Genomic DNA, 25,785 nt, shown 5'->3' with positions numbered 1-25,785 from the left:
CCTGCACATCCGTGGCCTAGCAGGGGGTGTCAATCATCCTGATTGCATCTGATCGCGATGATTGCTGTCCGCCACCTCATAGGTGGCGGATGAGTTAAGGAGCAGCGGTCTTAAGACCGCTGCTTTTTAACTCAAATTTGCGGTGATCCGGAAACTACGGGGGTAGATAGCAGCATCCCCATAGTCTGAATTTCAAATGAGTAGTAGATTTTTCTTTTCTGACAAATTTCAAAGTTATTTCCATTTTCCCTGCCCCTGTATCATGAGTCATCTGCCAAAAACAAAATGCATATACATTTATAATGTGAACTCTTGCACATGCTCAGTGGTAGATGGTTCCTAAGAAAGTGTGCATATAAAAATATTGTACACATTTTGGTAATGGAAGTAAACTGGAACGTTTGTTAAAATTGCATGTTCTATCTGAATCATGAACGTTTCATTTTGACTTTAGTGTCCCATCTGATTTCCTTTCTGCTTTAACAATTCAATCTGCTTTATAGCATATATATATTTATATATATTATCTATTTATACAATGAATTCTCTTCCAGCTTGACACAAGTGATCAGGAAGTTTGCAAAACAATTGGATGAATGGCTAAAAGTTGCTCTGCATGACCTTCCAGAAAACTTACGCAACATCAAATTTGAGTGTAGGTATTTGTTTATTTTATTATCCTTGCACGATACGTGCCTTCTACCTAACTTATTACAGTTTGGCACTGCTATTTTCAGATGAATTTATATTATAGAAAATTCTTAGATTCCCTGTTTTCTTTTATAGAGATTATTTATCAAATGCCTTTAATTTTTTTTTTATAAATAGCCTCTATAAAATATCATAGAATAATATAAAGGGTTAAACACATAGTTCATTACCCATTGCAGCTTCTAATCAGGAAACAGCTTGTGAGCCAATTAGGCACAGCATATACACGAATCCACCAATCACCGTTCATATCCTGCTCACGAGCTGCAATGTGTTGACGTTAGGAGGTCCAGCATATAGTAACCAAAGAATTCCATGCTCAAATCCATGCTCAAGTAAACATGATTGGTCATTCCACAGTTTGCCTACCATTGATTATCATTGCATCACCCCTGCAACTATTAATATGCCCATATCTGACATGTGATTAGTCACGTGATTAAACAGAGCTATAAAAATGAAGGTGATGAAGTTTTAATTAATTATGGGCCAGATTACGAGTGGAGCACAAACGTTTGCGTGTGAGCAATAAGGGATTTATCGCGGGTGTTTGGTTTATCGCTCCTATTAAGAGTTGGAAGTAAACGTGATCGCTTGAGCACACTCACAATTTACTCTAGAATGATTACTGTGGCTTCAGAGCTCTGGTTAACTGTTTTTCACAAAACTAAAAAGTGTCACAAAATACATCAACAATACATTACAAAGTACAGTTACACTAATAATAACACTATCTACTAAAAAATATTCAAAAGTTATAAGGGCTCAAAGAAAGGTATGAGTTCTCAGGTGTTAAAAAAAAAGGCAGGCAAAGGGCTTTAACATTGAGATACATACATATACATGTCTAATGATAGATATGTATGTATATATATATATATTTACAGACATATATACTATACACATATAAACACATAAATACAAATATGCCCACATAATATATATATATGTGTGTGTGTGTGTGTGTGTGTGTGCATTGGAGGCCTTTGCAGTTAAGTAGATGAAAACATGTAAAATCATATTTATGCAATATTCATATTTAATAAAAGTTTTATCTATGTATTTACTGTAAATATTTCACATTCCAATGTTCTGCACATAGTAGAATATATTCTAAGTATTTATAAATAGATATTCCTCTATATATCTATACCTATATATAATCATCTATATATATATATATATATATATATATATATATTAAAAGGAGGAAATAATCAGCGCTAGAAGTGTATGAGTGTACTGTTTGTCTAAATATATATTCCCATCCACTAACTAGAATATATATCTATATGTATTTATATCAGACACTTGCAATTTATGCAGCGAACAGTCTCATAGTTCAGATGTGGTAAGTCTATGGAGATGTAATGTTCATTAAAATCCACAGGGCTAGTTCCGGTGTGCTGTGAGTAGTTAGGCAGCTCGTCTTTAGAAAGAAGAATGATCCCCCGCAGGGAGAGGTTCCTCTTGAAAGAATCTGAAAGGTATAGGACAAGACAGGCGCCAGGGGCACACTTCGTGTAATACGTTCAAGTAAATGACAAGTTATAGACAGTGGGAAAATCCACGCTCACCTGGTTAAACCTCAAGATATGAGGTATTTTCTGGCACTAGTGTTAGTATGCTCTCACTCCTCGCGGCCCTTCTGCACTTCCACTGTTCCTTGGGAGTTCCTTGGTCTTTGGAGTATCCCCAGTGTATCCTCAGTTATAGGGACAATATGGGGTATGAGGGTGGGAGAGGTTGTGTACTATTTTATCTATATCAAAATATACACTACTACCACCATACAGGTAAAACCAGGTATTTTAATCACACAAATGTATATACATAAAACAATAATTGTTAACAGTAACAAGCATAAAAGACCTTTTCAGTCCATAAAAAACAGGAGGAAATATCTTCCAGCAATAGGCTATAGAGCCGTAGTCAGACCGGGCAATTGGTTCCAGCAATCTGGACTGCAGGCCAGGCTGGCTAATGTGCTCTAATGTCTAGGTATCCGGTTATGGAGCAATAAAGGACAAAAGTGGATCCGCTATATTCTTTTAAGATATACAGCAATCCAATCCTTATGCAGCTCCGTGTGAATCAGTGTGCACTGCGTGCTGTATCGTAGCGTATGGCGGTGGGCGGAGCCTAACACGTTTCGTAACCAATGGGTTACTTCATCAGAGGTGTGGGCCGCCCCCCAACCTTGGTCTATATATGCGTATGGCTGAGGTAGTTTAACCTCCTTGATGCCCCTCTGTCGCCATTTTGTTTGTGGGCAAGTACATTTTCTTTGTGGGCAAATACATTTTCCTTATTTTCTTATTCGTTTAAATCTATGTACACAGTTTAAAAGTTAACATAAATAACTTAACTTAACAATAGCACCAGTATTTTGTTAAAACATAGCAGGTTATCTAAGCCTCAGATTTCACAAGTTTTGTCACATGTTTATATCGAGTACATAGCAGGATTAGTCTGGGACTGTGTGAAGCAGTATGATACAATTGATTACATTGGCTATTGTGTTGCACTCACTGATAACGATTTACTGACATGTTGATTAGTGCAAAGTTAATACAGTATTAGATCTGACTGATACTATTAGATTACAGGCTATAAAATCACCCTAAAACAACCTTTAAAAATCTTGTCCTTAAATTGCATTAAAAATATTAAAACAATTTATAAATTCATATTATTGTTAAAAAGGGGGAACACAGTTTATTTTCTCATAAGGCCTCTTTTTAGCTTGGGTGTCCTTAAAAATGTATATAGCAGAATAATTATAAAAAGTAAGTACAGTGTGTTTTGGATTTTATAGAAAGGCTGCCAGGTCAATATCTCTATTTAACCCTTTAGGTTCTAGGGTTTCAAGTTTGTGAATCCAAAACGTCTCTCTTTTGCGTAGCTCTAAGAGTCTGCTACCTCCTCTTTTCCCTGGAATTATGTGATCTATTGCTTTAATGAAAAAATTGTTTTTATTTTTTCTATGAACCTGAGAGAAATGGTTTATTAGCGGGTTCCTAAGAATTCCAGCCTCAATATTCTTCATGTGTTCTAGGCAGCGAATTTTAAGACCCTGCGTCGTGCGCCCAATGTACCTTTTTAGGGTTACTGCAATTGCATTCTAACATGTAAACCACATGATCTGATTTGCAGTTAAGTAATCCTTTGATTGGGTAGTTGTCTCCCTTTATTCCGCTGTCAATGTACTTATTGTACTTTTTATCCCTGTGTCTATGGGCACAACAAACACAATTTTTTCTAGAACATTTGTAAAAACCTTGTAAGTCCAGCATCTGACCTTTACCCTTTTTCACTTTTTGTGTATCACTTGGAGCTAAAAAAATTTTTAAATTTTTATTTTTCTTATATGTGACATTCGGTTTGTTACCTATAGTGTCTTTCAGTATGGGGTCATTTTTCAGTATTGACCAGTTTTTCTGTAGTATATTTTTAATTCTCCAATGACCCTCATTAAATGTTGTTACAAAATTTATTCTGGTATCTCTTTTAGACTCAGTATTATTTGTTGCTGAATTTTGACGTGCATTTTTCCCTTTTATCAGTGTTTGTCTATCCAATTTAGTTGCTTTCTCATATGCTCCCTGAATGGTCTTTATAGGATAGTGTTTCTCTATAAACTTATCTTTCAGAAGTTTAGCCTCTATTTCAAAGTTGTTGGTATCTGTACAGTTACGTTTCAATCTCTGAAATTGCCCGAAAGGGATATTCTCTATCCATTTCGGGTGGTGGCTGCTTCTAGCGTCTAGATAGCCATTTGTATCAGTGGATTTTCTGTATAGCTTACTGCATATGTTACCATTGGAGATATATAGGGTGACATCCAGAAAATCAATAGAGGACTCTTCTAGTCTTTGGGTGAAGGTGAGGTTCATACAATTCGTATTTAGCTCTTGTACATATGTATTCCATTCCTCCACTTCACCGTCCCAAATGACTAGAATGTCGTCTATGAACCGATGCCAGAATATTACATTCTTGTTTTTGAACCCTGCATCCTCATAGACCATGTCCTCCTCAAATATTCCCATGTACAGGTTCGCAAAATTGGGCGCGAATTTAGTGCCCATTGCAGTTCCTGTACGTTGTAGATAGAATTTTCCTTCAAATTTAAAATAGTTATTTTGTAGGATATATCTGATAGATTCCAATATAAAGTTTCTCTGGATTTGGGCGATATGATTAGCGGTGTTAAGTGACCTTTTGATCGCCTCAATCCCACATTCATGTGGGATCGATGTGTACAACGCCGTTACATCCAGGGTGGCCCATTTATATGTGGGCTTCCATTCTATACCCTCTATGATTTGTAGAAGGTGAGGGGTATCTCTCAGGTATGACTTTAAGTCTATAACCATAGGTCTGAGGTACAAATCCACATATTCAGAGAGTCTTGATGTGAGAGAGTCTATTCCCGTGATAATTGGTCTGCCGGGAGGCTTCTCTAGACTCTTGTGGATTTTTGGCAGATAGTAGAAAATTGCCATCTTTGGTTCCTCGTTGGCCAAATATTGAGTCTAAAAGAGATACCAGAATAAATTTTGTAACAACATTTAATGAGGGTCATTGGAGAATTAAAAATATACTACAGAAAAACTGGTCAATACTGAAAAATGACCCCATACTGAAAGACACTATAGGTAACAAACCGAATGTCACATATAAGAAAAATAAAAATTTAAAAATTTTTTTAGCTCCAAGTGATACACAAAAAGTTAAAAAGGGTAAAGGTCAGATGCTGGACTTACAAGGTTTTTACAAATGTTCTAGAAAAAATTGTGTTTGTTGTGCCCATAGACACAGGGATAAAAAGTACAATAAGTACATTGACAGCGGAATAAAGGGAGACAACTACCCAATCAAAGGATTACTTAACTGCAAATCAGATCATGTGGTTTACATGTTAGAATGCAATTGCAGTAACCCTAAAAGGTACATTGGGCGCACGACGCGGGGTCTTAAAATTCGCTGCCTAGAACACATGAAGAATATTGAGGCTGGAATTCTTAGGAACCCGCTAATAAACCATTTCTCTCAGGTTCATAGAAAAAATAAAAACGATTTTTTCATTAAAGCAATAGATCACATAATTCCAGGGAAAAGAGGAGGTAGCAGACTCTTAGAGCTACGCAAAAGAGAGACGTTTTGGATTCACAAACTTGAAACCCTAGAACCTAAAGGGTTAAATAGAGATATTGACCTGGCAGCCTTTCTATAAAATCCAAAACACACTGTACTTACTTTTTATAATTATTCTGCTATATACATTTTTAAGGACACCCAAGCTAAAAAGAGGCCTTATGAGAAAATAAACTGTGTTCCCCCTTTTTAACAATAATAGGAATTTATAAATTGTTTTAATATTTTTAATGCAATTTAAGGACAAGATTTTTAAAGGTTGTTTTAGGGTGATTTTATAGCCTGTAATCTAATAGTATCAGTCAGATCTAATACTGTATTAACTTTGCACTAATCAACATGTCAGTAAATCGTTATCAGTGAGTGCAACACAATAGCCAATGTAATGAATTGTATCATACTGCTTCACACAGTCCCAGACTAATCCTGCTATGTACTCAATATAAACATGTGACAAAACTTGTGAAATCTGAGGCTTAGATAACCTGCTATGTTTTAACAAAATACTGGTGCTATTGTTAAGTTAAGTTATTTATGTTAACTTTTAAACTGTGTACATAGATTTAAATGAATAAGAAAATAAGGAAAATGTATTTGCCCACAAAGAAAATGTACTTGCCCACAAACAAAATGGCGACAGAGGGGCATCAAGGAGGTTAAACTACCTCAGCCATACGCATATATAGACCAAGGTTGGGGGGCGGCCCACACCTCTGATGAAGTAACCCATTGGTTACGAAACGCGTTAGGCTCCGCCCCCCGCCATACGCTACGATACAGCACGCAGTGCACACTGATTCACACAGAGCTGCATAAGGATTGGATTGCTGTATATCTTAAAAGAATATAGCGGATCCACTTTTGTCCTTTATTGCTCCATAACCGGATACCTAGACATTAGAGCACATTAGCCAGCCTGGCCTGCAGTCCAGATTGCTGGAACCAATTGCCCGGTCTGACTACGGCTCTATAGCCTATTGCTGGAAGATATTTCCTCCTGTTTTTTATGGACTGAAAAGGTCTTTTATGCTTGTTACTGTTAACAATTATTGTTTTATGTATATACATTTGTGTGATTAAAATACCTGGTTTTACCTGTATGGTGTTAGTAGTGTATATTTTGATATAGATAAAATAGTACACAACCTCTCCCACCCTCATACCCCATATTGTCCCTATAACTGAGGATACACTGGGGATACTCCAAAGACCAAGGAACTCCCAAGGAACAGTGGAAGTGCAGAAGGGCCGCGAGGAGTGAGAGCATACTAACACTAGTGCCAGAAAATACCTCATATCTTGAGGTTTAACCAGGTGAGCGTGGATTTTCCCACTGTCTATAACTTGTCATTTACTTGAACGTATTACAAGAAGTGTGCCCCTGGCGCCTGTCTTGTCCTATACCTTTTATATATATATATATATATATATATATATATATATATATATATATGTATATATATATATATATATATATATATATATATATATATATATATATATATATATATAATAGGATAATGTGTATGCACTCACCACAAACAGCTGCCAGAGTGCTATTAGAAAAATGTATAAAAGGTCAGAAATAAAGCACTCACTGGACTTTGGTCAACCGTGTTAATCCTTATTTTTTATTGTGACGTTTCGGGACTGCAAACGTCACAATAAAAAACAAGGATTAACATCGTTGACCAAAGTCCAGAGAGTGCTTTACTTCTGAATTTATATTTATATATATATATATATATATTTATATTTTTATATATATATATATATATATATATATATATATATATATATATATATATATATATATATATATAGTTATATATTGCACACAAAAAAAATCATATATATGTAGAAATATGTATTTATGAATAAATAGATCATATTCTGCTATGTGAAGAACATTGGAATGTAAAATATTTATATTTTCCTGCCAGGTTAGTACACATAAGAATATGCGATCCTTTTTGCGCAAGAATGGGGTGTTAGGTTTTTTCCACTTTTTCTGCTTCTCCATTGATTACTATGGGGGATTACATGAACCCGCACACAATATTGTAAGTTCATCTTTTTGCGCTCTAGCAAAAACATTTTACTTTCAACTCATAATAGGAGCGCAACCTGACAAGCCCAAAAAGCTTACTTCTTGCGCAATTAACACTCGAGCGGGAGAATTAATTAGCACTCCACTTGTAATCTGGCCCAATATATTTAAAAGCATGCATTTTTTAAAAAGCAAAGTTAACTTAGCATCATAGTTGTTGAATAGTATCTCTTTTAATTTTACTCTGTATCCTGATAATGCCTTCCTTTTTTCTCTTTCTAGTGTCAAAAAGGTTTTCACAAATCCTTAGAAGACAGACATCATTAAATCACCTTTGTCAGGTAAAATGGAACACTCTTGTATGTTTAGTTAAATATTTTAACATTCTGAGGCCTATTTATCAAATGTCTGTCGGATCTGATCCAACAGTGCGGATCAGGTCCGACAGACATCGCTGAATGCGGAGAGCAATATGCTTTCCGTATTCAGCATTGCACCAGCAGCTCTTGTGAGCCGCCGGTGCAACGCCACCCCCTGCAGATTCACGGCCAATCGCCAGCAGGGGGGTGTCAATAAACCTGATCGTACTCGATCGGGTTGAATTATGGCGATCTCTGTAGGCGGACAGGGTTATGGAGCTGCTTCATAACTGCTGCTTCATAACTGGTGTGTCTGGCGAACCTGCTCCATTCGGAGCTTGATAGATAGGCCCCACAGAATTAAATGACAATTTATAACTATAGTGGAGTATTATAGTGGCATTTCAACAACATTATTTCATACTTATATTAATGGTTTATTGAACAGAGCTTTTATAAACCTGATTCATCAACGTGTTTTATTTATAAATCTTGATTAATCATAGAGGCTAATTAATAAACACAAAAGTACTCATTCCCCTTTTTGTGTAATGGAACTTATTTTTTTTAGAGTTTTTTTACTAATGTAATTTTTCAATACACCTCCACTTTGCCTCCTCATTTGAAAGAGGAGAGTTTTCTTTTCCAATAGGGGGATACCGTCCTTTAGCTGTATATAACAGAAAATGGACATGGCATATTTTCTTTATACATTTCAATCACCTGCTTACTGAAGTAGAACAATAATTAATTCACTTACAACTTCTCTGACCTCTCTACTTTATCTAGTCTCACCAATTCCTATTATATACTAAAGCTCTCATTAACTAAAGAATGAAGATATGTGTGAGCTTTAGTGAATGGGCTCCATAGAATTCAGATGCGCCTGGAAGGTCAGACTTTCATTATGACAGCATATGAGAATTCTTAGCGTTCATGAACATTCTGAGGAAGGTTTTACAGAAATGGTGATGTCAATAGAACCTGTTCCAGGAACTTCCAAAAGAGTTTGTAGAGCTCTGGTTGGAAATGAGAAACGAATAGGAAGCGGTGAAACAAGAGAGACTAGAAGGGGGGTAAAGAGCGAGATTGTTTTTACTGTAAAAAATTGTAAGGTAAAAGGTTTGGAGAAAGGTAATGGGAGTGACACAGGACCGCCTGGGACTAGAGAAATGATACTTTGAATTTTATCTGCCTGGACTTTGTATGGTTTAGAACCCCAATTAATAATCTCTTCGACTATGATTCCATTATATGTAGAAAGGTCTCAAATTTATCAAAAATAATTACTAATCTGCTGTATTTGTAGAGATTATTTGTGAGCCCTGTAGTCATTCATAGTTTTTCAGTGGAAATTGACCGAATTATCAGATTAGTACAGAATTACGAACCAAATAATACAGAGTACATTTTTTGGGCATGCTATCCAGGGACAGGAAAAGCAGCATTTTGTTTCATGCAGACAACTTGTCACTTAGACTTTCTGCATTCCCTGTTTTGTCTTCATTTATTGTATCCATTGTATAGTGCTGGGGAAATTTGTTGGCACATAACAAATTATTATTATTATTTTTGTTATTATTATTATTATTATTATTATTATTATTATTATTAATAACCCTTTCCTGCCATTAGGATGTTCCATGTCATTCTAACTGGGCTGGGCTTAAGCACTATTAGGATGGCATGGAATGTCTTAGCCGTTTGGCTATCCTGAAGCCATTGTGGCTTGGTAAATGGGATCGCGATCTGGAGGGCGTGCCTAGCATCATAGACACTCCCCCCTGACCCAATACCATCATTGAAATCACACATAAGCATGAACAATTGCAGGATTTAAATTTTTACTTATTTGTTTACATCAGAACTTTGTTCCGATGTAAACAGATAAGTCCGGCCTGGGAAAGGGTTAATAATAATAATAATAATAATAATAATAATAAATATAATAAAAGTAGAAGGAAATGCGTTTGTGTTAAACTAATGCTATAGTACATGTTAACTGGTTGACAATAGCAACCCCCTCAGCTGAATTGGTGAACAGAGACAAACCTATATAAGTCACAAAATATATTAATTCAGCACAGGAAGAACTTCTGTAATAAACTGTAAAGTGATCATTTTCAGAGGAAATATAAAATGCCCGTTGTGGCCTTTGAAATGCAAATTGCACATGTGTATCTACTAAGTAAACAGAAATGATTCATAACATGCTGCATTTGTTTACTGTCCAGCTATATTTTGACCGAAGAATGATGCATGTGAAATTTTACAGCATTAGTTGCTTCATAAGTATCATACATGTGTACCTGATTTACAGGCTTCCAGGACAGTTATACACAGCTCTGATATCACGTTTCAAATGTTGGAAGACTGGAGGAACGTTGACTTGAATAGCATCACTAAACAAAGTCTTTATACCATAGAGGACTCCAGAGAAGAACACCGGAAACTCATAATCCAGTGTAAGTGAACTAATTAGATATGCACTGTTGTTTTATTTTGCACAACAAAGCAGGGAGATGTATATGCTGATGAGGGAGGGGAATAGGGATTTGATACATGGTAAAAGAGTAGACAATAGACAACTGAAGTAACCAGGAATATGAGACAGATGGAAGAAAGCTGAAAATTAGGAAAGGAGAGGATGAAAACAGATTGAAAATGGGTTAAAGAGACGGTAAACTCCTTGTAATTACAAAATATTTCTGCAGTCTTGCAATAAATTGACATTCCAGGTGAGTGCAAAAATGTTTTGCTCTTTTTAACTCGCTGGATGCGTCACAATTGGCCTCTAAATCCGTTTTTTTACTCTAGGGGGTAGATTTACCATTGTGCGGACGGACATGAGCTGGTTGTTCAAAGCTAAATGCCGACAGTGTATGCTGTCGGCATTTATCTTTGCACAAGCAGTTCTGGTGAACCGCTGGTAAATGCTGCCCCCTGCAGATTCTCGGCCGCTAGCAGGGGGTGTAAATCAACCCAATCGTATTTGATTGGGTTGATTGCTGTACACCGCCTCAGAGGTGGCATACGAGTAAAGTATCAGAGGTCTTAAGACGGCTGCTTCTTAACTCTTGTTTCCGGTGAGCCTGAAGGCTCATGCGTAAGCAGAGGCATTGGGGCCGATACGGAGCTTCTTAAATCGGCCCGTAGGTTGTTTTCAGTTGAAGCCACTGCTGCTACAATTATTGCAATTTTGTATTATTTATTTGTAATATTAAGCTTGATAGTGTATTTTCTCCAGATATCCAGGCAGTGCTACTAGTATTTTTCTTTTTAAATTTATTTTAAATTAGTATCTAATAATATCATTAATAGTTATGTTTTATTCTTTGGTTCCTATTTCTGGTATGTCAAGGTAATTCTTTCTAGTGTGTGCCAAGGAGTTTATCTTCTTTCCTCTTTTTTATATATTAAAATATTGTCAGAGAACAATTTGACAGAAACATTATGGTCCAATTTGACAGGAACATTTTGGTCTGGCAATATGGTCTAATAATTTACTCTTCTCATGACGTATGCAAGGTGTAATTTAGTGTTATTAAATGTTCGTTATTTTATGTAAGCAAAATAAGGAAATTTAGATAAATAAAAAGATCTAGGCTAACATGGCGGTTATCTGATAGATGTTACAGATTACTTTGGACTTTGCACTCTGCCCTATTGTGCTGAGAGAGGCATGCTAAAGACTATTAAAGAGTTAGCTGTTTTATACAGGTAATTTCTTCATAAAGTGACTTTTTTACATATACAGGGAGTTTTTTTTTCTTATTCAAGTGACCTCTTATTTATGATTTTATTAAATATCTTTTAAACATGGCTTATTGCCTGAAATATAAATAATTTTCATGAAAAAATAAAATCTTTCAATAATGTTTTAGAGTTTAAGTTTAAACAGATGTTCAAATGTTAAAATTCAGAATATCTCCAAAGGGAGATTTTATGGTATATCGACCATGACATCACTGAGATCACATATGAAGAAATCAGTATTATCCTCAGCAACATCATTGGTGGCTTCATACCTGGCATCCTCAATTATATTATCCCCTCTATGGGGGTAACTTTTTCAATAGTGCAGTCTTGCATCAGCGGCGAGACCCCGCTATTTTAGCAAGCCTGCAGGAGGGAGAGATGCTCTAATAGAGTGGTCTTGCCACTTGCTGCAAGACCCGCACCATTTTACCCAGACCTATCCCTTAACGACCAGCGATGTACAGGGTACAACCCAGATGTTAAGGGGTAAATTATGAAAAAGACAAATAAAATTACTTGGCTACTTAAAGGGAAAGTCTACTCCAGACTAAAATAGCTAATCCCTTTATTACCCATTCCCTAGTTTTGCATAACCAACATATATATATATATATATATTAACAAACAACTACTTCTGTGATTACCTTGTATCTAAGCCTCTGCAGACGGCCCCCTTTTTCAGTTCTTTTAACAGACTTGTATTTTAGCCAATCAAGCTGATTTATAAATAACTCAACGTGAGTGAGCACAGTTATATATATGGCACACATGAACTAATGCGGTCTAGCTGTGAAAAACTGTCAAAATGCCCTGAGATTAGAGGCAGCCTTCAAGGGCTTAGAAATTAGCATATGAGCCTACCTAGGTTTAGCTTTAAACAAATAATACCAAGACAACAAATCAAATTTGATGATAAAAGTAAATTGGAAAGTTGTTTAAAATTGCATGCTCTATATGAATCGTGAAAGTTTAATTTTGATTAGACTGTCCCTTTAAAGAAACATGAAAGCTTAAAAAAATGGCTCCATGGTTAAAGTTGTTAGACTCATACATTTTGTAATTTGCATTAAAAATATGTTTAAACAATTATAAAAAAATATAGGGGGCCATTTGAAATTTGCTGTATATGCAGTCATTATTCAATAAGTCCAGTCTAATAACAATGCGAGAGGCTGGAACTTTCAACTGGCTTAGACAGAGATCTGCAAATTTGTCTTTTTTTTTATTTTTTTTTAGTTTAATGAACTATAGTCTCAGTATATACAGTTTTTAGTATAATATTTAAATATTTTAAATGTTGTTGTTTTTTAAATGTTGTCATTATGAGGTATAATAAGCTGATCTAATTGTTTTATCTTACAGTATATCAGGAATTTGACCACTTATTAGAAGATCAATCTCCAATTGAATCATACATTGACTGGCTTGACACCATGGTGGACAGGTGTGTTGTGAAAGTAAGTTTTGTAAATTATAAGCAGCCATTACCTTTGGTCAATTATAAATGTGTATGAAAAAATTCTAAAATACTGACCCTTGTGCCCTTAACAAAATAATGGCCTTTGTGTGCTCAACAGTCTACTGACAATTCACTTAACAAAATACTTGTGTGCTCAAGAAAATACCTACCCTCATCAAACTAATAACCCTTCTCAAAAATACTGATAATTTGTTGATATTTTCTAGCAACACAGGCGACAAAATACTCACCTTTACATGTTCAACAAAATGCTGACACTTTTTAAAAATTAAATCTGGCAGTAAATATAAATCACATTACTCTGCTTTTAACTCATAACATCTTTCATTGCCCTCTATTTTAATATACGTGTCTTTTTTTAGGCTAATAAGTGTTTTGCATTTGTTGACACAATATATCTTGCCTAGTGGAGAAATTTCAGCTACACCCATGTAGCGCCCCTATTCAGCCCACTAGCAGAGGCAGGGAAACTGATTTTTCAAAGATAAAAAAAATATTATTTGAATTTTGTATTATAAATACTAATTTAACAGCATTTTTTTGCATGTGCAACATAGTTTCATTACAATTTCTACTATGTGTCTTAAATAATGTTTTTTTCTGCTTATTTCAATTTGAATTTGAATTTTTCCATAAAATACAATTTGTGCAGACAAATTTCATTACGAGATTTAATGCTATTAAACAATGCATTTTTTACTGCATATTTTAATTTCAATATGTAGTTTATTTGTTTTATATGATTTTTAATTTACATTTTTTTGTGAGTCCTATTGTAATGTATGCATAACCTTCACATACTTAAAATAGGATACTGAACCCAATTTTTTTCTTTCATGATTCATATAGAGCGTGTAATTTTAATCAACTTTCTTATTTACTCCTATTATCAATGTTTCTTTGTTCTCTTGGTATCTTTATTTGAAAAAGTAGGAATGTAAGCCACGAACCAGCCCATCTTTGGTTGAGCACCTTTGTAGCGATTGTTGATTGGTGGCTAAATGTAGCCACCAATCAGCAAGTACTATCCAGGGTATTGTACCAAAAATGGGCTGGCTCTTAAGTAGGGATGGGCGAATGTGTAAATTTCCAAATTCGAATGTTAGAACAAATGTTATTACCGAAATTCGATTTATAAATCCGAATGTTGATAAGAACGAATTTTCTTAAAAAATCTTTAATCGAATGCTATTTTCAGTTTTCGAATGTCACTTTCGAATTTGAATGTTTATAATTATATCGAATGTCCACATTCGAAATTTCGAATTTAACATTCTATTTAACAAATACTATTCAGAAGTTCAATAGTTCATGTGGTAGGGAGGGAATCTAGTAAATTGATACATAATAGATACAAATATATCATTTTGAATGTTTCTATATAGAATATTGCATAATTCGAATATTACATTTAAAGAAAGCATTAGAAATACTATTACAAACATATAAATTAAATTTTTTCGAATTCGAATATTGCATAATTCGAATATTAAATTTAAAGAAAGTATTAGAAATACTATTACAAATATAAATTTGAATTTTTCAAAACTAATATTTTCGAATGTAATTGTAAAATTCGAAACCGTACATTCGAAAATCGAATGTTATGTAAACATTCGAAATTTGATTCGAACAAACGAATGTGTTAAAATTTGTTTCATTTTTCGAATGTTGCGAAACATTCGCCACATCCCTACGTTTACTTACAGTCCTGCTTTTCAAATAAAGATACCATGAGGATGAAGAAAAATTTATAATACTAGTAAATTAGTAAGTTGCTTAGAATTTCATGCTCTATTATTATTATTATTATACTTTATTTATGAAGCGCCAACATATTCGCTGTCCATGGATACAATTCATTTAAATAAAACAATATAAGACTTGTAAGAGACAGGACAAAATTTACAAACACATACAAGAGGGATTGAGGGCCCTATTCCCATGGGAATTTACAATCTAGAAATCTAATCATGAAAGAAAAAAATTTAGAAAAATCCTCTGCAAAACACACTTTTTCTGACAAATACTCGCAAGCCCAGAGAGCTTTAGATAATCTGGTTATTAGTCTGAATTTCCAATAAGTAGTAGATTTTTTTCTGACTTTAGTGTCCCTATAAAAATGTTACTTTGTTTTTTAAGGTTGCATCCAAGAAACAAGGTTCATTGAAGACAGTAGCACAACAGTTTCTTTTGATCTGGTCTTGCTTTGGTACGAGAGTCATTCGGGATATGACATTACATAGTGCACCGAGCTTTGGTACAGTCACTGATTTTGTTAATGCTAGAATTCCTTGTAATGTACAGATGATGTTTTTGTTAATATTGATAATGGCATAAAAAAATAAACAAATTGTATTTAAATGAATTGCTTTTGTAAACAGTAAGCTCATAAGATTGTTTTTTTCTAGTAAAGCACAGTGATATCATTGGTGTTTCTCTCTGTTTAAAGGGACATTAAATACTAAGGCCTAGATTTAGAGTTTGGCGTTAGCCGTGAAAACCAGCGTTAGAGGCTCCTAACGCTGGTTTTAGGCTACCGCCGGTATTTGGAGTCACTCAAAATAGGGTCTAACGCTCACTTTCCAGCCGCGATTTTTCCATACCGCAGATCCCCTTACGTAAATTGCGTATCCTATCTTTTCAATGGGGATTTTTCTAACTCCGGTATTTAGAGTCGTTTCTGAAGTGAGCGTTAGACATCTAACGACAAAACTCCAGCCGCAGGAAAAAAGTCAGTAGTTAAGAGCTTTCTGGGCTAACGCCGGTTTCTAAAGCTCTTAACTACTGTACTCTAAAGTACACTAACACCCATAAACTACCTATGTACCCCTAAACCGAGGTCCCCCCACATCGCCGACACTCGAAAACATTTTTTTAACCCCTAATCTGCCGACCGCCACCTACGTTATCCTTATGTACCCCTAATCTGCTGCCCCTAACACCGCCGACCCCTGTATTATATTTATTAACCCCTAATCTGCCCCCCTCAACATCGCCTCCACCTGCCTACACTTATTAACCCCTAATCTGCCGACCGCAAAGCGCCGCCACCTACGTTATCCTTATGTACCCCTAATCTGCTGCCCCTAACACCGCCGACCCCTATATTATATTTATTAACCCCTAATCTGCCCCCCACAACGTCGCCTCCACCTGCCTACACTTATTAACCCCTAATCTGCCGACCGGACCTGAGCGCTACTATAATAAAGTTATTAACCCCTAATCCACCTCACTAACCCTATCATAAATAGTATTAACCCCTAATCTGCCCTCCCTAACATCGCCGACACTTAACTTCAATTATTAACCCCTAATCTGCCGACCGAATCTCGCCGCTATTCTAATAAATGTATTAACCCCTAAAGCTAAGTCTAACCCTAATACTAACACCCCCCTAAGTTAAATATAATTTAAATCTAACGAAATTAATGAACTCTTATTAAATAAATTATTCCAATTTAAAGCTAAATACTTACCTGTAAAATAAATCCTAATATAGCTACAATATCAATTATAATTATATTATAGCTATTTTAGGATTTATATTTATTTTACAGGTAACTTTGTATTTATTTTAACCAGGTACAATAGCTATTAAATAGTTAAGAACTATTTAATAGCTAAAATAGTTAAAATAATTACAAATTTACCTGTAAAAGAAATCCTAACCTAAGTTACAAATAAACCTAACACTAGACTATCAATAAATTAATTAAATAAACTACCTACAATTACCTACAATTAACCTAACACTACACTATCAATAAATTAATTAAATACAATTGCTACAAAGAAATACAATTAAATAAACTAGCTAAAGTACAAAAAATAAAAAAGAACTAAGTTACAAAAAATAAAAAAATATTTACAAACATAAGAAAAATATTACAACAATTTTAAACTAATTACACCTACTCTAAGCCCCCTAATAAAATAACAAAACCCCCCAAAATAAAAAAAATGCCCTACCCTATTCTAAATTACTAAAGTTCAAAGCTCTTTTACCTTACCAGCCCTGAACAGGGCCCTTTGCGGGGCATGCCCCAAGAAATTCAGCTCTTTTGCCTGTAAAAAAAAACATACAATACCCCCCCCCAACATTACAACCCACCACCCACATACCCCTAATCTAACCCTAACCCCCCTTAAATAAACCTAACACTAAGCCCCTGAAGATCATCCTACCTTGTCTTCACCATACCAGGTTCACCGATCGGTCCAGAAGAGCTCCTCCGATGTCCTGATCCAAGCCCAAGCGGGGGGCTGAAGAGGTCCATGATCCGGCTGAAGTCTTCATCCAAGCGGGCCAGAAGAGGTCTTCCATCCGATTGAAGTCTTCATCCAAGCGGCATCCATCCGGAGCGAAGCGGCAGCATCCTGAAGACCTCCACCGCGGAACATCCATCCTGGCCGACGACTGAACGACGAATGACGGTTCCTTTAAATGACGTCATCCAAGATGGCGTCCCTCGAATTCCGATTGGCTGATAGGATTCTATCAGCCAATCGGAATTAAGGTAGGAATATTCTGATTGGCTGATGGAATCAGCCAATCAGAATCAAGTTCAATCCGATTGGCTGATCCAATCAGCCAATCAGATTGAGCTTGCATTCTATTGGCTGATCGGAACAGCCAATAGAATGCGAGCTCAATCTGATTGGCTGATCGGATCAGCCAATCGGATTGAACTTGATTCTGATTGGCTGATTCCATCAGCCAATCAGAATATTCCTACCTTAATTCCGATTGGCTGATAGAATCCTATCAGCCAATCGGAATTCGAGGGACGCCATCTTGGATGACGTCATTTAAAGGAACCGTCATTCGTCGTTCAGTCGTCGGCCAGGATGGATGTTCCGCGGTGGAGGTCTTCAGGATGCTGCCGCTTCGCTCCGGATGGATGCCACTTGGATGAAGACTTCAATCGGATGGAGACCTCTTCTGGCCCGCTTGGATGAAGACTTCAGCCGGATCATGGACCTCTTCAGCCCCCCGCTTGGGCTTGGATCAGGACATCGGAGGAGCTCTTCTGGACCGATCGGTGAACCTGGTATGGTGAAGACAAGGTAGGATGATCTTCAGGGGCTTAGTGTTAGGTTTATTTAAGGGGGGTTTGGGTTAGATTAGGGGTATGTGGGTGGTGGGTTGTAATGTTGGGGGGGGGTATTGTATGTTTTTTTTTGCAGGCAAAAGAGCTGAATTTCTTGGGGCATGCCCCGCAAAGGGCCCTGTTCAGGGCTGGTAAGGTAAAAGAGCTTTGAACTTTAGTAATTTAGAATAGGGTAGGGCATTTTTTTATTTTGGGGGGCTTTGTTATTTTATTAGGGGGCTTAGAGTAGGTGTAATTAGTTTAAAATTGTTGTAATATTTTTCTTATGTTTGTAAATATTTTTTTATTTTTTGTAACTTAGTTCTTTTTTATTTTTTGTACTTTAGCTAGTTTATTTAATTGTATTTCTTTGTAGCAATTGTATTTAATTAATTTATTGATAGTGTAGTGTTAGGTTAATTGTAGGTAATTGTAGGTAGTTTATTTAATTAATTTATTGATAGTCTAGTGTTAGGTTTATTTGTAACTTAGGTTAGGATTTCTTTTACAGGTAAATTTGTAATTATTTTAACTATTTTAGCTATTAAATAGTTCTTAACTATTTAATAGCTATTGTACCTGGTTAAAATAAATAAAAAGTTACCTGTAAAATAAATATAAATCCTAAAATAGCTATAATATAATTATAATTGATATTGTAGCTATATTAGGATTTATTTTACAGGTAAGTATTTAGCTTTAAATTGGAATAATTTATTTAATAAGAGTTCATTAATTTCGTTAGATTTAAATTATATTTAACTTAGGGGGGTGTTAGTATTAGGGTTAGACTTAGCTTTAGGGGTTAATACATTTATTAGAATAGCGGCGAGATTCGGTTGGCAGATTAGGGGTTAATAATTGAAGTTAGGTGTTGGCGATGTTAGGGAGGGCAGATTAGGGGTTAATACTATTTATGATAGGGTTAGTGAGGCGGATTAGGGGTTAATAACTTTATTATAGTAGCGCTCAGGTCCGGTCGGCAGATTAGGGGTTAATAAGTGTAGGCAGGTGGAGGCGACGTTGTGGGGGGCAGATTAGGGGTTAATAAATATAATATAGGGGTCGGCGGTGTTAGGGGCAGCAGATTAGGGGTACATAGGGATAATGTAAGTAGCGGCGGTTTACGGAGCGGAAGATTAGGGGTTAATAATAATATGCAGGGGTCAGCGATAGCGGGGGGCGGCAGATTAGGGGTTAATAAGTGTAAGGTTAGGGGTGTTTAGACTCGGGGTACATGTTAGAGTGTTAAGTGCAGACGTAGGAAGGGTTACCGCATAGCAAACAATGGGGCTGTGTTAGGAGCTGAACGCGGCTTTTTTGCAGGTGTTTGTTTTTTTTTCAGCTCAAACAGCCCCATTGTTTCCTATGGGGGAATCGTGCACGAGCACGTTTTTGAGGCTGGCCGCGTCCGTAAGCAACTCTGGTATCGAGAGTTGAAGCTGCGTTAAAAATGCTCTACGCTCCTTTTTTGGAGCCTAACGCAGCCTTTATGTGGACTCTCGATACCAGAGTTATTTTTATGGTGCGGCCAGAAAAAAGCCGGCGTTAGTTTTTCGGGTCGTTACCGACAAAACTCCAAATCTAGGCCTAAATAAATTTAAAAGGACGGCCTTTTTTTTATTGTTTAAAATATCAATAATGCCTTTACTACCAAATCCGCAGAATTTGCACAACCAACATTGTTATATTAATATATTTTATAACCTCTAAACCTCTAAATCTCTGTGTGTTTCGAAGCCCCTGAAGGCCGCCTCTTATATCTGCATTTTATTATTTTTTTCATAGCCGGACAGTGCTAGTTCATAAGTACCATATAGATAGCATTGTGCTCACTCCCGTGGAGTTGTGCAGGAATCAGCACTAATTGGCTAAAATGAAAGATAGTAAAAAGCACTGAGATAAGGGGCAGTCTGCAGAGGCTTAGATACAAGATAATCACAAACGTAAAAAGTGTATACTTATAACAGTGTGGGCTATGCAAAACTGGGGAATGGGTAATAAAGGGATTATCTATCTTTTTAAACAATAAAAAAATGTAACGAAGACTGTCCCTTTACTGCAGCTCCCTCTAATTTTGGGTACCCCATTTATGGAACCTATGTTTTATTGCATGTATCTGAAGAAGAGTTGCTGCAAATGTGCAAACGCATCAGTATTGGAATGCAGTGCAAGCTAAATTTCAAAATGGCAGCGCCCATGAATAGAGGTGGGGAATAACCTCAATATTGTGCTTATAAAATTGATTTAATGTTTAATGACCCTTTAAATGTTTTGTCTCACATGCAATGTAGCCACTGTACCCATTTTATTAACACTTTATATTGATAATAACAATACCAGAAGCAATAGTTACTTGCCATATTTTAAAATGAGAATTAAATGGGAAATTTTACATCCGACATAATATTTTGTCTGCTAATATTGCCTTTTTTCTTATGTTTTATAGGCCTTAATATACAGTGGAGCAAAAAAGTATTTAGTCAGCCACCAATTGTGCAAGTTCTCCCACTTAAGAAGATGAGAGAGGCCTGTAATTTTCATCATAGGTATACCTCAAACGTTTGACCTCTGTCATTGCCAACAAAGGATATATAACAAAGTATTGAGATGAACTTTTGATATTGACCAAATACTTATTTTCCACCATAATTTGCAAATAAATTCTTTCCAAATCAGACAATGTGATTGTCTGGATTTGTTTCCACATTTTGTCTCTCATAGTTGAGGTATACCTATGATGAAAATTACAGGCCTCTTTCATCTTCTTAAGTGGGAGAACTTGCACAATTGGTGGCTGGCTAAATACTTTTTTGCCCCACTGTAGACCTTAATACAAAAAAAAGAATTGTAAGTGCTATAATATTACTAATGATAATAGTATAAAAAACTTTAAACCACTGGTAAAAATAAAAAATAATGTTTATCTTTAAATCAAGATTATTTGTTGGTTAACATTGGCTTCCTCTACACTTTTTTTGTTGAGTTTATTCTTAAAAGGTCATTAAACACCTTGTTTTTGTGTAAAATTCTACTTGCCCCACTCTCCCTAGGAGGTCAAAAAACCAACTCTGTAACCTGGGAATGTTGTAAATCAGATAGCTAGTATATGCAATTTGCAGCATTCTGAAAACCTAGGTTGAAGATTTGGCTTTTTGGCTTCCGTAGAAAGCATGGGACAAGCACCTTTTACAAAAAGCAATAGGTGTTTAATGTCACTTTACAGGCCTTTTAATACATTCTGATCACAGTCAAAGAAAACATACTTTCAATTGTACTCTGTTTAAGCCCACATAGTAGACACTGCATTATGTATTTTGTTAACATTACACATAAATGCATTTGAGAGTTATCATGGTATAAAATTGACACAAAGTGAATTCCCCCATTTGACATTAAAATAAATTAGTTTAAAAAATAAATAAAAAATATTTCTTCACTGACACTCTTTTTACCACTGAGGAGATACCTCAACTCCAGGCTGTTAGATAGGAACCCTTACTCAGATGTTCTAAAAAGAATACCCAAGCTTTCTTGCTACATTCTTTTTGCACTTCTGTCCCCAGGACGGGCTTTTATTCTGTCTGCTTTAGTGAAAGCTGCAGAATCAGTTGTTGTGATAGGTGGTCCCGGAACTTGAATATTTGCAGATGTTTAAAAGATGAGCACAAACCTCCAGAAAAATGGTGTTGGTGGAGGTACTGTTGGATACTCATCACCTTTTTTTTACAACTCTCCTTGTCTTGAGTCAAATACAGGACAAATACCAGTAGGGGCTGTCTTGAATACTTATGCTTGTTGGATAAATTATTGTTTAGAACCACCCTAGTACCACCAATGCTTTCCGGTAGCTGTCTGCCTCCTAATATCATTTTGATCATTTTTTTTTCTTTATGTTGAGCAATATATTTTTCAGATTGTTTTATGTTTTGTTTTTAAAAAAATCAGTTTTGAATTTCCCAGTGTAGTGTACAGCTATATACTTACTTGCAAGGTACAATAAGCGTGAGAATAATCAGTTGTTTTAGAGGAACATATGGGCTTTAATATTTTTCATCTGAATCCATTTTTTAAATTTGTTAAAGAGGCAATGTCTAGTCTCTGTCAGTTGTTCACAGAGCAATCTTTCCTTCCCCTGATGAAGTGGGCACATAGGCACAAGTGATCAATTAAATCATTTATTGGGGCCGCCGATTTATTAAATGTCGGACGGACATGATCCGCTGTAGCAGATCACATCCACCCGACATCACTAAATGCCGTCAGCATTTCTAGCATTCACGGCCAATCGGCTGGGGGTGTCAATCATCCCGATCATATCTGATTGCTGTCCGCTGCCTCAGAGGTTCTGTTTCCAGTGATCTGGAAACTACGGGGGTAGATTGCAGCATCCGCTGTTTGTTGAATCTACCCCTTTATATTGAAACAATATTTCATAGAGAGACTGGTTTTCAGAATTCTACTTTTACTCATTCTAGCTTCATTTAAGACACTTGCTAGTTGCCACCAAGAAGTAAGTTTGTGGTGAGAAAGCACCAGTGGCAAGTAATCATTACAGATTCCAGTCACCAGGGATGGGGGGGGGGGGCAACCTCCAGTCAAGGTCTAATTTAAATTACCACTAAAACAGTATAACGGAATAATTGACAAATGCACAATATAAAAACAATGCAATAGCACTTACTTTTGAATTTCAAATGAGCAGTAGAATATTATTTGGCAAATTTCAAAGTTAATTCAATTTTCCCTCCCCTTGCATCATGATTCTGACAACAGCTAATCACAGAATGCATATTTGTATATACTTTGCACTTTTGCATATGCTCAGTAGAATTTGGAGCCTCAGAAAGTGTTTATATAAAAACATGTGCACATTTTGATAATAGAAATATATTGTATTTTTTTTTAATGGCATACTTTATCAGAATCATGAAAGTTTAATTTTCACTATAGCGTCCCTTTAAGTAATCATCTGGAAATTACAGTAATTTGTCTTATCTTACAGATTTTTCAGCAGACTATATGATCGGGCTGATTGACACCCCCTGCTAGCCGCTGATTTGCCGCGAATCTGCAGGGGGCGGCATTGCACAAGCAGTTTACAAGAACTGCTTGTGCAATGACAAATGCCAACAGCGTATGCTGTCGGCATTTATCGATGTGCGGCGGACATGATACACTACATTGTATCATGTTCGCTCGCACTTTCATAAATTGGCCCCATAGTGTTAGATTTGAGCCGTGTACATCCTATGCATTTCATGCATAAAGCATTTCCTGTCCCTTTACTGCAGCTCCCTCTAATTTTGGGTACCCCATTTATGGAACCTATGTTTTATTGCATGTATCTGAAGAAGAGTTGCTGCAAATGTGCAAACGCATCAGTATTGGAATGCAGTGCAAGCTAAATTTCAAAATGGCAGCGCCCATGAATAGAGGTGGGGAATAACCTCAATATTGTGCTTATAAAATTGATTTAATGTTTAATGACCCTTTAAATGTTTTGTCTCACATGCAATGTAACCACTGTACCCATTTTATTAACACTTTATATTGATAATAACAATACCAGAAGCAATAGTTACTTGCCATATTTTAAAATGAGAATTAAATGGGAAATTTTACATCCGACATAATATTTTGTCTGCTAATATTGCCTTTTTTCTTATGTTTTATAGGCCTTAATATACAGTGGAGCAAAAAAGTATTTAGTCAGCCACCAATTGTGCAAGTTCTCCCACTTAAGAAGATGAGAGAGGCCTGTAATTTTCATCATAGGTATACCTCAAACGTTTGACCTCTGTCATTGCCAACAAAGGATATATAACAAAGTATTGAGATGAACTTTTGATATTGACCAAATACTTATTTTCCACCATAATTTGCAAATAAATTCTTTCCAAATCAGACAATGTGATTGTCTGGATTTGTTTCCACATTTTGTCTCTCATAGTTGAGGTATACCTATGATGAAAATTACAGGCCTCTTTCATCTTCTTAAGTGGGAGAACTTGCACAATTGGTGGCTGGCTAAATACTTTTTTGCCCCACTGTAGACCTTAATACAAAAAAAAGAATTGTAAGTGCTATAATATTACTAATGATAATAGTATAAAAAACTGTAAACCACTGGTAAAAATAAAAAATAATGTTTATCTTTAAATCAAGATTATTTGTTGGTTAACATTGGCTTCCTCTACACTTTTTTTGTTGAGTTTATTCTTAAAAGGTCATTAAACACCTTGTTTTTGTGTAAAATTCTACTTGCCCCACTCTCCCTAGGAGGTCAAAAAACCAACTCTGTAACCTGGGAATGTTGTAAATCAGATAGCTAGTATATGCAATTTGCAGCATTCTGAAAACCTAGGTTGAAGATTTGGCTTTTTGGCTTCCGTAGAAAGCATGGGACAAGCACCTTTTACAAAAAGCAATAGGTGTTTAATGTCACTTTACAGGCCTTTTAATACATTCTGATCACAGTCAAAGAAAACATACTTTCAATTGTACTCTGTTTAAGCCCACATAGTAGACACTGCATTATGTATTTTGTTAACATTACACATAAATGCATTTGAGAGTTATCATGGTATAAAATTGACACAAAGTGAATTCCCCCATTTGACATTAAAATAAATTAGTTTAAAAAATAAATAAAAAATATTTCTTCACTGACAGTCTTTTTACCACTGAGGAGATACCTCAACTCCAGGCTGTTAGATAGGAACCCTTACTCAGATGTTCTAAAAAGAATACCCAAGCTTTCTTGCTACATTCTTTTTGCACTTCTGTCCCCAGGACGGGCTTTTATTCTGTCTGCTTTAGTGAAAGCTGCAGAATCAGTTGTTGTGATAGGTGGTCCCGGAACTTGAATATTTGCAGATGTTTAAAAGATGAGCACAAACCTCCAGAAAAATGGTGTTGGTGGAGGTACTGTTGGATACTCATCACCTTTTTTTTACAACTCTCCTTGTCTTGAGTCAAATACAGGACAAATACCAGTAGGGGCTGTCTTGAATACTTATGCTTGTTGGATAAATTATTGTTTAGAACCACCCTAGTACCACCAATGCTTTCCGGTAGCTGTCTGCCTCCTAATATCATTTTGATCATTTTTTTTTCTTTATGTTGAGCAATATATTTTTCAGATTGTTTTATGTTTTGTTTTTAAAA

At 35.8% G+C, this 25,785-nt stretch overlaps 1 protein-coding gene across 1 annotated transcript in view; it reads left to right on the top strand.

The window, feature by feature from the left end:
* RFX4 (regulatory factor X4) overlaps positions 1–25,785 on the top strand; it is a 208,588-nt gene that overhangs the window by 144,998 nt on the left and 37,805 nt on the right. Inside the window, exons 9-13 of the mRNA XM_053718768.1 lie at positions 555–655; positions 8,204–8,262; positions 10,601–10,745; positions 13,402–13,496; positions 15,662–15,779. Coding sequence (XP_053574743.1) covers positions 555–655; positions 8,204–8,262; positions 10,601–10,745; positions 13,402–13,496; positions 15,662–15,779 — 518 coding nt within the window. The remainder of the gene's footprint in view (positions 1–554; positions 656–8,203; positions 8,263–10,600; positions 10,746–13,401; positions 13,497–15,661; positions 15,780–25,785) is intronic.

This window comes from Bombina bombina, chromosome 6 (genome assembly GCF_027579735.1).
Source record: "Bombina bombina isolate aBomBom1 chromosome 6, aBomBom1.pri, whole genome shotgun sequence".
Lineage (NCBI taxonomy): Eukaryota > Metazoa > Chordata > Amphibia > Anura > Bombinatoridae > Bombina > Bombina bombina.
The sequence above is the reverse complement of the archived record's forward strand: the minus strand, read 5'-3'. Positions and strand labels throughout refer to the sequence as shown.